This window comes from Thunnus maccoyii, chromosome 20 (assembly GCF_910596095.1).
Source record: "Thunnus maccoyii chromosome 20, fThuMac1.1, whole genome shotgun sequence".
In the NCBI taxonomy this organism is placed as follows: domain Eukaryota; kingdom Metazoa; phylum Chordata; class Actinopteri; order Scombriformes; family Scombridae; genus Thunnus; species Thunnus maccoyii.
The window spans coordinates 21,688,344-21,703,565 of record NC_056552.1 but is presented as its reverse complement, the minus strand read 5'-3'; the positions used below and the strand labels follow the sequence as shown (position 1 = coordinate 21,703,565).

The window sequence follows — 15,222 nt, the reverse complement described above, 5'->3', positions numbered from 1 at the left end:
AAAAGATTAAAATGTCATAGTGAGCTGTTATAAGAGCTGTGGACAAAAAGCTCTTAATGCATGTTGCAGGACGCAGCATGCTTCCAACATGTCATAAAGGTAAGTAGACTTTTACCATGTCGTGCTGTCTTGTGGAAAACCATATGCGCCCATTAAGAACCATTTGGAAGCAGTTGCTTAAAGCTCAGTGCAAGTACCGATCCTTGACTGTAAAAAGAGTCACATCTTCAGTGTTCCCAAGAAACATCTAGCAGTATTTATTTTTGATATAAAAACGTATAAAAATGGGTCTAATGACCTTTCCTAAACTTAAGGTCATTGTGCATGGAGCAGTAAAACTGGAGTTAAAATGATGTCTACAGTTGCTACTTGCATAATTTTATTAAATTGTTTTTGGAATCTTTTACGCCTGAAGAGCTTTTCTTTACAAACAAGTAATTGTCCAGAGAGTAAATTTTGGAAGCTATAAACCCCATCAGCTCCCTGAAATATAGTTATGTTGTGCTGTGGGGCTGTGAAGTCCTTATCAATTGCTCCTTTTTACAATGAGTAAGTTTTCAGAAATAAATAGACTAAGCCTGAACACTATATTGACTACTGCAATTTTTCCCCATTGCAATGCCAAGATTTAACTGGCTGCCTGAACAAGGTATTTTGATGTAGACGTTAGCAGTATGGCAATCCAACATGCACATACCACATCTGTATTTTTCTTTCCATCATCGCAAAGCAGCAGAAACCCTTTGTTTTACTTACATTTTTTATTTACAGCTAATCAAACTGCCACTGGATAGCAGAGTGGACTGAAGAGTAGGGAGATCAATCATGTTTCATGCTGCCCAGCATCCACTCTGCTGAGGTGGCACTAAGCAAAACACTAGAAATAATCAGTCTTATCCATTTGTAACAATGTGCCAACCCAATTACCTTTCTAATCACCAACTGAAATGACATGGCTCATCCAGATTTGCAACTATCAGTAGCATTTCATTATTACACAGTATGCGTGAGAGCAACATTTCAATCTACTAGGGTATTATTCATTCTCTGCTTGTATGGCACTGCTGACTATCCATTTGAAAATAATTGTAGTTATTACAGTTGCACGTGTTACGTGTGCTCGATGACCCAGTCTTCAACCACAATAACTCATAACAAGGAACTGATAGTAGACATGAATGTGTGTGAGCTGTCATTTTTTTAGCACCTAAAAGAAAATATTGAATGAATATAGTAATGACTGATTGTGGGAAGGCTGTTTGGAAAATAGCCTGTCAAAACACCAGCAACAGCAGTAACAGCTTACTTTGTAAAACTGCACATTTTGGGGAATTTTTGATCAGTAATATTGTTACTTCACAGAGTACATCTTTGTAGAATCTTTGTCACCATCATAGAATTTATGAAACCACTTGCTGTACCTACGTAAATGATATGAAGAGCCTCATTTAACTTTTTGAGCACTTATTTTACTTATTTTACATCAGTGCATTTTCAATGAGCAACTGTACCTTCTACTTTTATGCTAGCACAAATGTATAAAGCCCAGTTCTGCTTGAGATTTCTTCCCATTAAAGGGAAGTTTTTCCTTGCCGCTGTCACCAAATGCTTGCTCATGGGGGAATGTTGGGTCTCTCTAAATTAAAGAGTGTGGTCTAGACCTGCTCTATGTGAAAAGTGCCCTGAGATAACTTCTGTTGTGATTTAGTGCTATATAAATAAAATTGAATTGAAATTGAAAAAAATGTTTATTATGTACCATGTTAATTAAGCGTTTTGGCATGCAAACATGCTAATTAGCACTAAACACTAAGTTCAGCTGAGGCTGATTTGATTTGACATGATTTGCATGTATATGGACATGAACCAAAGTGTCGGACAAACTGAACTTTTGACCTGATGCTGGCAATAGATGGGGAGTTAGGGGATCACCATAGTGGTTACAATTCTTCCCAAGGGGAGCATGAATTTCTGAGCCAAATTTGACACCAATCCAACCAATAGCTGTTGAGATATTTCACACAAAACCACAATGGTCAACCTCATGTTGGCACAAAAGAAAACATCAGGGGATCATCAAAGGTTTTGGAAAGCTTCTGAGAACCATGAATTTGTGTGCCAAATTTTGTGCCAATTCATCTATTAGATATTGAGATATTTCACAGAATAAGTTAAAACTTTGCTGAAGGCACTAGAAGACAAGTCAGAGGATAACCAAAATCATGAAGATTCATACTCTAGGAACCATGAATGTCTGTAGTTCAATAGTTGTTGAGTTTGGACCAAAGTGGTGGCCCAAATGACTGACTGACAGACCAACATTGCCATCAGAGAAATGCCACAGTAAATTAAAAGTTTATTCAGGAATATTATTATTGCACTTCCATAAAGATGGGGCTCTAATAAGAGACGGATTAAAAAAAGAATGATCAAAATCAATGCAGCAAAGGCCTAGATATCTTTCAGGAATATTAGTCCCTGGTGAAGGTCACACATCAAAAATCCTACATTTCCCATAATGCAACCAATAGGCTGTTTTTATCTGACTAACTCAGCTCACTGGTAAACGCCCATGTCTTGTAATTTCTGATTCCATGGTCATACTCACATGACTGTGACTATTAAAGTGACAGTTACGTATAAAATCAGTGGAGTACCCCTTTAATTCTGTTGAAAATGAAAGGGGCTGTAGAAAGCATGTTCCACCAGTATACAAAGCAAAGTGACACATCATCATCCAAGCAATTAATTGAATTTCTTAGTCATGACAGTGTAGCACAGTAAATTATTTCAAATATAATTCAGGTTATTTCAAAGAGTGATATACATGTGAGTAAGTCCAGGATGAACACTTGATCATTGTAGCCATTATTCACCTCACTCACATCTTACTTTGTTAGCACATCTGAGTGAATGAATTGTTATGTAGTACAGGAGTTATTTTTAGTTTCTTATGTGGTACTGTGTGTTGATAAACACTATCTTTAGAAGCACAAAAGAAAACTGGCAAGACAATTTTACAGCTTGTTCCACAAGCATTGTTGCCGAGCAACAGACATCACAGACATCCTTTGGAGGAAAAAAAACAAATCTTGCACTGGCACACTGCATATGTGCGGTTTTGTTGAGGGTGCTTTGTCACCATTCTGATCCATAGTGGGCGGTGTGGGAGAGTGTACTTCCACTGGGTATTTTATGATGGCAGGCGTGGGGCGGCACTGGCACATACAGGAGCGTGGGCACAGATAAGGATGGGAGGAAGAAGAGAAAAGAGGACACAGAGGTGGAAGATAGAAGAGGAGAAAGTGCAAGTAAATAGGCAACAGAGAACATAAGAGAGTGAATGGAAAGAGAGAAAGGTCTGCATGGTGGAAACTAAAATAATGTTTATATAACGGTTTATCAAAGGTGCTGCACTTGATGTAGTATTTTGGTGAAATGAAACTGGGTAGTTCAGAAAAAAAGTTTTGTAAAGCCACATATATACTCCTGAGCAGACGCAAACACAGACAGCTTTAGGCACCACATACGCATAGTAATTCTGCTTATACTACTCTCTGGAGTCCACTTGGAGGACACGTTCCACACATACACAGTAGATTGGCATCAACAGGAAGACAGCATAGTGGCCACACGGACACAACAAATTGGAGGTGCGCAGATGTTTACACAGAGCCACAGAGCCTACACATACACCTTCTGAAATTTAGCTAACACGGACCCTAGTGGACCCTCATGCACTTGCGGATGCAGAAAGTATAATTTCAGCTTAAGGCAGGTCAATGTCTCGCTGGTGGCAGTTACTCAATAATAATGACACATTTGCCCTCTTCAGGTAAGAAAATATAAATGAGACAAACAACAATGTGAAGACAAGAGGTACAGGAAGAAACACAGTTGTTGGGAGATGTGGTGTGAATTTTGAGGAAATACTAGCACTAACAATACCACTGCTGCATGAGGAAATGCATTCAAACTAAATGTGAAACTAATTTTATTGGAGTAATATTTGCAAATTAAGTCAATGGAATGACAGAAATAGACACAAATTATCGCTGGGTGAAGCATATTGAGTACTAAAATGCATCTGCATAAGTTGAAAAAATGTACGCTTATCTCAAGACTTTGAGTGTGGCTCCACTTCATAATTACATAGAGACAATAGGAAAAAGGACACAAACACTGTCTATGTGTGCATTGCTAGCTAGCTACGGGTAATGTCTGTGCAGTGGAGCAGATAACCACAGACTGCAAAAGACAGAGATTGTATTTGTGTGAATGCCATGAGGTTAAGATTTGCTCTAAATTCAGTTTGAACTCACCTTGAGGAGACCTTTGAGCTAAATGATGCTAACATGCTTATAATGTCAATGCTAACAACGCAGGTATAATGTTTACCATATTTACCATAGTAGCTTAACAAGTTAACAAACATTTGCTAGCTAGCACTCAACACAAAGTACAGCTATTGCTAGTGGGGATGTCATTGGTTTCACAGGTAGGTAGTCATAAACTAAAGTATTGGACAAGTACAAATTTCATGAGATCATGGATATCTTCACCAAATTTCATGTCAATCCATCCAAATTTGGTGACACATTTCACTAAAAAAACAAAACTGTCATAGTGGCCAAAGTGGTGGACCGACCAACATTTCCATCCCCAGAGTTACACCAGCAACATGGCTAAAAGATAGTATAGTTAATCAGACTATATGTTGATGCTAATAAAAAAAATGATCCATGCCTCTAAGGAGAATGAAGAGGAAACTTTGCGCTTCACCTGTGGCTGCGAAAGACGTTGAGCAGAATGATGAGAAAGCCCAGGAAGTAACAGGCAAGGTAAGGGCTACCAAAGATCCTGGAGAGTCTCCGCGTACGATGCTCCCATCTCGCCACCTGAAAAATGACAGAGAGGAGGACATGAGATGATGGCGTTTCCCCCCTCGGTCCCATCCTCTTAAGTTACTGAGGTTGACATGGGGTAGTCATTTTAATAGGTCATGAAACAGTCTATAAAACAATCACAGCAGACAAAAGGTTTATCAAAGACGGACAAGAGTGACAAGTTTAACTTTACTAACAGGGTTGGAATGATTCAGTCCATATATGGACTGAAAAAATTGGTTTGCAGCCTACAAATGAAACACTTCATGATAAAGTGTGCCATGGTGTTTTGTTTTTTTTAAATGAAATGAAACATTTAAAGATATTTTGTTGTAGCCGCTACTACCTGTAGTGAGCTAAGTGCATTCACAATGACTTAAGAGCCAGTGTGCTAATTTTTTTTACTGCTTACACTAACCTTCAAAAGATGTTTTTTCTTGATGCTTTGATTAAAAATGTTCTATTATTTTTGAAACCTTGGCACAATTAATTGCAGGTTTTTCAAAAGCTTTTCTCATAATGGCAGAAGAGTAGGTGACTCAGCAATTCATTACTGTTAGTATCTTACTATTTGAAAATGTCAGAAACGATGTACCCCAACATTTCAAGAAATCTCAACAGTCATAGCTTTAACATTATCAAAGCCTTCTTTCTTTCTGCCACTGAAGTCTGTAATCATCTCCATCCATTCCTTACTTCAGCTTTTAGGGGGAAGTTAGTATTTAATAGTTTAATAGTTGGTGCATTCATGTCTTCATCATTTTAAGCATTGCTCTATTGTGTTAGCATTTATTAGAAACAGAAAGACAAAAGGGAGTGAAATGGGAAAAGATGCTTCCTGTCTGAGCCTAACTAGCTTAAGCGTGGACAGCCCTGAATCCATTCAGGGTTTACAAACTGGCCAACTGAGAGTCTATTCTAGTGGATGCAAATACAGACTGGCTGCCCAGTGGTCACTGAGTGAATGGCTAAGTGATAGGTGGATTAAAAGTCTGAAAGTTCATTCTAGTGGTTGTTTTTGTCTGAACTTCAAGGGCCAAAAAAGGCCAAAACCCTCATAGCACTTGATTGCAATGTGTCTTCATGACTATTAGCTTACTGATGTTAATTTTCAGCATATTTTTTGATGGACTTTCCCTTTTTCCAGATTTAGTTTTGTCTGAGTTGCTTTCCAAATATGATCTTAAAGTGCAACATTAAAATTTACCCTGCTGCAAATTGTTGGAAATCGTCTCTAGACTACTTCCATTTATGCTCTTCAAGTGTATACCATAAGTTCATTTTAGCAGCAAAACAAAATGTACAAAATAACAATATTTTAACCATGGACCCTAAGTAATCATATAATAAAGAATAATAAAGTAAACAGAATTGCACTGGGCCATGTTGCATGATTTTTCTTGAAAAACTGGAGGTTATGTATATAGACTAACTGGAGGAGGTCCAGATGAAAGTAAAGTCGGTTTGAAGTTTCCATGAAAAATGTGAAAACTCTTGACCCAAAAAATGTGACATAAAACAGGCCCTAATATATGTTTCGACACAACTTTTTTTTTTCTTTTTGGAGATTGTGCATAAAACATGAGAAGGTCAAAATTAAAGTAAAGTTGGTTTGAAATGTGTCACTGCCAAAAGACCATAATAGATGAATCAGAATAACTTTTTTATGGAGGTGCAAATGCAATATAAGGAGGTCTAAATTAAAATAAAGTTGGTTTGAAGTAGAAAAAAAGACAAAGGTACTGACAAATATCTGAGAAGTCCTCTTGGCCGTTTTCTTGCACTTTTGAGACAGTCCCTAACATCAGCTCATCAGTTTCCTGTCTTGTCAAGTCACGCAAGGTGCCAGGCTTCTGTGAGACCTGTAGTACATCAGTCAAGCTTCATCCTGCATGTTTCTAAAAAGATTTAGGAATGTTTATCCTCAATGGACATCACATTGATTTTTGCTGTGAGGTTTGTGGACAATTGTGTCCATCTGGTGACAGAAAAGGAAAAAAAAAGATATGTATAGTTACTTTTTACTAGTTATATTGAAAAAAACTGATCTGTTCAGAGGGCATTATCTGTCCATATCTAAATAATGCATTCTTCTTTGTATACTCCCTTTATTTCCAGTCAGGAGACAAAAAGTCAACAGTAAAAACATCAAGTACATAAAAGCTTTCCTGGCAGCAATGTTTTGTTGGTTATTGTTTCCATTCCTTCATGTTGAACCATGGATATCCTACAGGGACTGATAGCAAAAGATCGTACCTAAGTGGTCACAGTTGCATTTCCCAAGATGCACTTCACACTCAGAAATAGAAACGATTCAACTCCTATCTGTTATATAACATAAAGGTGTTTGAACTGTCTGTCTATATGGTGAGCCTGTCTGTCAGCAGCATTACTGACTGAAAGAGTTGTTGATGGACTGATTAAACAAACTTGCACTCTGAATTACTGTCTGACTGTGGGCTGAGGAAGTGCGTAGATGACTGTAAAACATAGCAAGAAAGGACAAAAATGTTGCCATGGAAACACCTTTTCTATGTCCAGGAGAGGAAACATATAAAAAGAGAAGGAAAATGAATAAAGGTGAGAAGAAACAAACTTGATGTGGTGAGAAAAGAAACAAACTTGGTGTTTAAATGGAGCTTTATTGACTGCAAGATTACACCTACTCAGACTGCATTCTTAGAGGTTTTTGAGCTCAATGGGAAAGGGTGAACATGCATTTTCAAAGAATGTTCACAGCAAAATCTTTTATCATTAGGCAGTTCAGCTCCATGTTCAAATGTTGTCAGAGATAGATGATGAGGATGAGGAGTGTGCCTTTCATTCAGTTTTCAGTTAGATTTCAATCAGGGACCTTTGACTAGAGAAATTTAAGACTGTGGCTGTTAAACTGTTTTTGATCATGTTTAAGATGATACTTTGGTTATTGCATTATGTGGTTTGTGGTATTTATTATGGACAAGGGCTGTACCTCCCTTTGGATCTTTACAATAATTGACCAAATACCTATATCTTTGTTCTCCCTTTAGAAGATCCTTTGCACCCCTAGCGCTCTGTCTTCTCATACGAGCTGCCAGCAGCTTCTTCCTCAATGTCTCTCTCTCTCCTCCTACCTCTTATCTCTATGCAAAGAGAGGACAACTACTATTGTAATTAAAGCCCAGTTTAAGCTCTTCTGTGAGTCAGACTTATGGTTACATCGAAATGTTGATTGCAATATAGTTTGGTCTGTAGCACAGCGGTAGCACACACTGGGCCACAGCCAGCTGGAGAGAGACAGAATAACAATAATGGCAGGGATTAGTTTTGCGGTTAATGATGTGTGAATGCAGTGTTGATAAAAGGATACAATACATTTTAATGTGGGCAAGTAGCATTTTAAATGGGGGGCATAATATAATAGGACACATACCTCCTCTCTTGTTTAGTCAAATAACCTGGTGTTTTTTCATTTTCCGACAAGTGTTTCCTGAAAGACATTTTTAGTTTCACACTGGGTTGTACACATGAAAAGTGCCCGAAATAGTAAACAGAGCTTGAGAGAGAAATTGAAACCTTGCTTACTTTCACACCTCCACATGCCTGGCCAATCACTTCTTGAAGTTGGTGTGTGTGGTGACTATTTGTTACCCTTAAACAGTCACTGAGGGGCTACTAATGTGAGGCGTGTAGGGCTGTGACGGTATGGAATATATCCCCACAGTTTGGCGAATTAATAAGATCCTCCTTTTTCTCTAATGAAATATGTAGGCTGGTAGTTAGCGGGCTAGGCGACACAACAGCATCAGTTAGTTGACAGCTATCTGGTCACACTCAATAAATGTCTCTGATGAAGGCATGCTGCTAGTATGTTGGTGTGTAAGAAATTTAGTTTTTTCGCTTTAAATTGTTTTAAGCTTAAAATATGTGCCTAAGTATGTATCTCTTTCAGGCACTACTCCAAGTAGTTAATTGAGTAGAAACTCAAATCATTTCAGCTTTTTTCCCACCATTGTAGATTTTTGCAAAGTTGATGGAAAATCCAATCCAGAGAAAAGATTTGGCAGCGATGAAATACAAGAATTGAGTAATGTCAAACAAGAGAAAGGATACATCATGTAACTTTTTAAGTACCCTCAACAAAACTGCTGCTCCAACTAAAAACTCTGTGAAAAGATATACTGTGTGCTCACCACTCATTTAGGGGAGGGAGAGGAAACTGCTTGAAATATAAAATGTATTAGGCCAAGAGAGATATTGTGACCAATGAAGATGGCACTGTCCTTGGTTTAAATCAAAGAGTTGGCTCAGGTGTGGATCCATGTCAAGGTGAACTCTGAAACGGAGTATTGTGTAATTGGATTTGTGTTTTCCCCAAGATCCATGTGAGCAGCATTAAAGTAAATCTTAATGAGGATGACATGAGAACTGGAGGACTGATTATAGCATAACCAACCAATCAAAATACTGATGATTCAAAGTGCAACATATTGATAGTTTTTCACTGAATGGGTAATCAGAAAGGTGAATGTGATGAATTTGCTGCTTGAATACACTGTAGAGCAGAGACGAAATGGCAAAGGGTGGCATACAAAAGCACAGACTCGCATATGAATACACACTCACTAAACAGATGTGGGAACATTTGATTAATTCTGTGCATGCAGCTGTACCTAATTGAAGAAGCAACTAACCCAAAATCTTTGACACTGCACACCTACAAGAGGTTTATTATGAGAAAAACATATGATAATCCAAAACCCATGAACGCAGCTTATTACCCTTTGGGAAACATGCCAAGCACCCACCATCATCCACATTAGCAGGCCATTTATGCCAGTACGCTCTATTCTGAAGCACCGATGGGACTGCAAGCTCCCCCACAATCATTTACAACCTTCCACTGGGTGATGGAGTACACTAAAAATACTCAGGTGTTCTGCAGACAGACTACTGATGCCGTTATCAAATCATCAATCAAGCCATGGTAATAACAGAAGGCAGAGAAGAGTACAGAGAGTGGCGCCAGCTTGGCAGAACTAGCAGCTCTCCAAGACAAATTCAATCAAGGCTTAGGTAACAGGCTCCTCCTGCGTCCCCATCAGCCCACTTAAATCTGATATACAGGCACTTGAATGGGTTTGAAGTCAGGACATTAGGAAGACATCTGAGAGGGAGGGACTTCTGACGTCTGATGTTCCTTAATGGAAGAACATCTAAGCAGCAAACATGAAAATATAGCTAAAAGTACCCTCCAACTCATTCCCGCCTCATCACACGATAAGAATACACAGACAACAGAACCTAAAGTACAACCTACAGTACGTAATACTATAGTGTGAAGAGGGTACTTTGGAGTACCTTGAAGTTAAGGTAAGTTCAAAGCCTCCAGGGAGAGAGTCTCCAGCTAGTGCTGTGTTTCTATCGCCTGAACAACAGCTGGTGGCTGTTCCGTTGTATTAATGTACAGCTGTGTTTAATAGAGGACAACCTGCACAGAGGCACAAATGCACACACATGCACAGGCAAATATTCATGCATTAATGCGTGGATGTGTGCTGTCCCAGAGTAACGAGGAGAAACAGAACAAGAACATAGACGGATCACATGCACACTCAAGACACCCTGATTAAATCCTTCTCAATTCAGACAACACTGATTGAATATTTAGACATCTGGGGATTTTTATGGACATTTTGTCACCTGCAGCTGTACTGGGAGCACATGCTCTTTCAACGAAACAGGCTTAATTTAGACAAATGGTTTAAAATCTGGGGACAGGTAAGAGTGTGATTTTTAGCCCCGCCATCAGTGTGGCTCAAGGGAAGGCAATGTCAGTCTGTCAGTTGGTCCGCCAGTCCACCACTGTGGTACATTATGAAATATTTCAACTGCTGTTGGATAAATTGCCATGAAATTTTGTTCAAATATGTATAGTCCCAAGAGGATGACCCTATTAATTTTGGTGATCCCCTGACTTTTTCCTCTTGCACCATCATGAGGTTCACATTTGTGTCTCAGCAACTTTTGTATGGATTGATTTTAAGTTTGATACAGATATTCATGGTCCCCAGAGGATGAATCCTTTGGTGACTGACTTTTCATCTAGCACCACCAGGAGGTCAAAGTTTTCACATTTCGAGCTAAAATTCTCAACATATACTTTGGAACAATATTTGGTAAAGACATTGATGGTTGCAAGACAAAATATCCTAGAGACTTTGGTGATCCCCGGACTTTTTCTCTAGCGCCACCATAAGGTTCCCATTTGTGGTTTTGAGTGAAGTGTCCTGACCAATAATGGATTTCTATGAAATTTGATATAGATAATGCATGTTTCCCTCAGGATGAAGTGTGATCATTTTGGTGAAGCTTTCACTTTTCATCTACTGGCATAATCAGGTCAACTTTTTAAGTTCCTTGACATTATGTGTTTAGTGCTTATTAGCAAATGTTTGCTCTCTAACATGCTAAACTACTACGGTGATCATGGTAAAATTACCTGCTAAACATCAGCATGTTACTGTGAGCATATTGCCATGCTGACATTCATGTTTAGCTTAAAGCACCCCTGTGCTAAAGTAGCTGCGGAGCCACTAGTATGGCTGTGGACTCTTGTTGCTTTAAGGAAGGCAATGTTAGCTTGTCCAATTGTCCACCCACCACCTTGAGCAAAATGTCTTGACAACCGCTGGTTCAATAGCCATGAACTTTGGTATGGAAATTAGTTGTTCCCAGAGGATGATTTCTTCTTGAGTTTATGAACCCCTGACCTTTTGTCTAGTGTCTTTCAATAAAACATTGGTCCACAAAGAGGTATTTGAAAAATTAATGGGCTAATTTACATGTAATTTGCAGTGGATATTTTGTGATGTCTTGACCGTTCTTCTAACGCCAAAATCTTCATTTATACACAAGAGATAAAATCATTTAATTGGCACACTGACAACAAATCATTGTTGATGAACCATTTCCATTTTGGACACTTAATGAGCTTTCTATAACCACCATTCTCAGAAAATATTCAACTTAGATGATTTCTCATCATCCAACAGTATTTGCCACTCTCAGGTCAACTTTTCAGCCACAGTAATGAACCCTTTGCCTTGCCCAATGGCACATTAACAAGAGCAAACTCTGTGTGTCTTCATTATCTTTGAGTGAACAGAAGAGAGAATGAATCTGAAGGTTGATTTCATCTTACCGTGCTGGGAAAACACACTAAGTATGTCATTATGGTCTCCAATAACCACTATTTAATTTCTGCCCTTAAAACATCCCTTTCATGTTGTTTTAAAGCCCAATGACAATATGACTTCTGTTATGGCTGCACCCATTCCACCTCCAGGCATAGGCAAGACGTCAAACCTATTATATCACCCTGATTATGTCACCCGAATGACTGAGCTGAAAGTCTTAAAAGCTGCAAAATCACAAAATTGATACTTGCAGACGCCAAGATAATGGACCCAAATGCTCTCTCTGTATCACTTTTACTGGGGACATTAAAATGAACCAGACAGGACAGAAATATATAAAAGGAAATCAGTGCTGGCTATTCCAAAGCTGCTAATGTACTGTATATCAACCATAGAGATTAACCATTTCAAACTGTGGATTGTTTGTCATGGACACAGTTATGTGACTATAATCATTGCCCTCCAGGTGCAGCAAGATCCCAGTCACACTGTGACCTTGGCTTCTTGACACCGATCATCTGCCTTTATGAAAAGTTCAGAACATACAAACTATTAGCCAATCCATGGCGCAATCATAGACTGTAAAAAATATGGACATGTTCACCGTGACATCACCCACTGGTTTGTGGATTGCCATTTTGAAGCCTCAAGGTTAGCGATTTGTCGCCATCTTGGATTTGAACGTCGCCATCTTTGATTTTTGGAACCAGAAGTGACCATATTTGGACGAGAGGGTGGAGCTGACTCTTGCACTAGCTGCTAGCTTGATTAGCACGGTGCATTTGCAGTCTGTGGTTAACTGTGATAATGCTAATGCTAATTTTCACTAGTGAAAAACAGGCCTAAAACCATTAAAACTAAATGTACTTACCAGAAAAACCTAACAGCCAACTCCTTAGAGGGTCTTTTATGACAACCAAATGCTGAGCAAGACTTTTATAGGTGACCAAAATGTTACAATTAACTTTCATGAACTAAAAACACACTGTGAAATAGCAACAGCTATGCCAATACTCTGAATCTGGGCTTACTCCATAGTCACATTGCATTATCAACGTTGTCGCCATGGTAGTGTGACTTGTCAATCACCACGTAGCCACGCCCTAAAGCATACCTTGCTTTATCATCTCTTTTACTTTAAATGGAACAATAATTTACAAAATGAACATCATGCTGTATTGAAGAAGACTTGAAACTAGCGATTGAGACCATAAACTCATTAGGAAACTGTCTATTGAGGCAATAAATCAAGTGAGAAGTAGGGTCATTTTCTTATAGACTTCCATACAATCTGACTTATTTTTGTAACTAGTGGAGTCGTCCCTGCTGGCCATTAGAAAAAAGATGCAGCTTTAAGGCACTTCTGCATTAGCTTCACTTTTCAGACCAAGAGCTACCTGCTTGGGCACAATGGATGGAAAGAAAGGCATGAAGGACAATCTTCTTAACATTTTGTAAAACATGAAACTCTTCAACCTGAAGTCAAAAAATCATCACAATTTGTCCAGTGCTCCCTGCTTAACTAACACTATATCAAGTGATAGGATGCACAGTTTGGTCAGCCAAATAGTTGTGACTGTGAAGATTGCCAGGTCTGCTTATCAGTCCCGTTGAAAGCCACTGTGGCAAGGTCATTAGCCACATTATGGTACAGTAAAAAAAAACACTTGCCACAGGAAGTGAGATGATGACTGGTGATGGAAGGTTCCACTAAAAATGACTATACAGACTAAAATATTATAGAGAAAAATAGTTCCACAAATAACTTCAGATAAATGGCTGTCAATTCTCCTTTCAAATTAAAATCCTAACAGGACAAGGAGGGATTATGAGCTTTTGGCTGCTGCGAGGCTTTTAATTTGAAACATCTGATGATATTACATTTTTATCAAGAAAACAGAGGAAGTGTTGAGTTTGGGTAGGAAACAACATCATCAGCAAATGAAAAGTATTAACTATTGTAAAACTGGAATTTTGTTGCTACAAAATTATTATGTAAAATCTAGAATATATAAAACATGATATAATAAGAAAGACAAAAATATAATTATAAAGCAGAGACATAAAGGTGTGTCTCTAAGAGAAGCCTCTTCAAATGAAGGCCTGTGTCTTTCTGAGGCTGACATAAGTAATTGAGGCCATTTTAGGTTATTTGAGATTTTATTTATGGTAAATTAATGTATTTTTTCATGTATTCATTTACAGACAGGAGGCCAATAATCAACCAGGGACAAGTTTTATTTTTTGTGCCCTTGTTACCTAACAGTATGTTGAACAATGACGCAATTACACAAAACATGTTCTTTCAGTACATGTTCTTTCAGTTTTCTTTTAAAAACTGTTGAAAGCTTGATGCATGGGAAATATGAAGCAAAGGGTGACACCGTAAGTGTCCTTTGACCTGAATTCCCAGCAAATCAACCAGCACAGCAAGGTTCTGAAATGGCGATGAATTTTTTTTTTTGTTTACAAGAAATAGATTTCTAAGTGATACCTAATCTGAGGAGAACAGCAGCAGTCTCCACATGGTTTCCAAAGCAGCCCACCGGTGTGACTCACACACACACACAAACTTTAGCCTACGCCGTGTGGGTACGTCTGAGGTCAGATCACCCTTGCAATCAGTGTAATTGAGTCTATTGAATAAAAACATTAAAACAATGAGCTGAATCTTTAGGTCTTCACTGAAGTCATTAATATCTATCTGAATGTCTTTTACCTTACTGAACCAAATACATATGTACAATGAAGAATTTGATTAATGACTAAGATAAACTGATTTAGTTATCTTTAGTATCACAGTCATCTGAGGTTAAGCTGCATCAACTGATTTTTCACCACTAAACAGAAAGACTCCAAAACAAACACAGCAATAAGTATTGACATATTTATAGAGATAAACAGTTCATTGCCTCCATGCACATCCAGAAGACACAGAAACATTTGAGTCTTCTTTCTTACCGACAGTTTTAAATCTTGGTTTTCCATCCCTTCTTTCATCCTTTGTCTTCTGAGAAAAAATGTTGATTCTCAGTAGGATCAGAAGTGCTAGCAACACCCTTACCTTACAAACTATTTTGGCAAGACACAAAGAATAATGGAGACCATCAGAGGCCACAAATGATTTGTTCATTTAAAGCAAAATTCATGTCTATTAC

General features: G+C 38.3%; 1 protein-coding gene across 1 annotated transcript in view; it reads right to left on the bottom strand.

The window, feature by feature from the left end:
* pemt (phosphatidylethanolamine N-methyltransferase) overlaps nt 1-15,222 on the bottom strand; it is a 70,434-nt gene that overhangs the window by 35,948 nt on the left and 19,264 nt on the right. Inside the window, exon 3 of the mRNA XM_042396597.1 lies at nt 4,783-4,898. Within this exon, the coding sequence (XP_042252531.1) occupies nt 4,783-4,898 (116 nt within the window). The remainder of the gene's footprint in view (nt 1-4,782; nt 4,899-15,222) is intronic.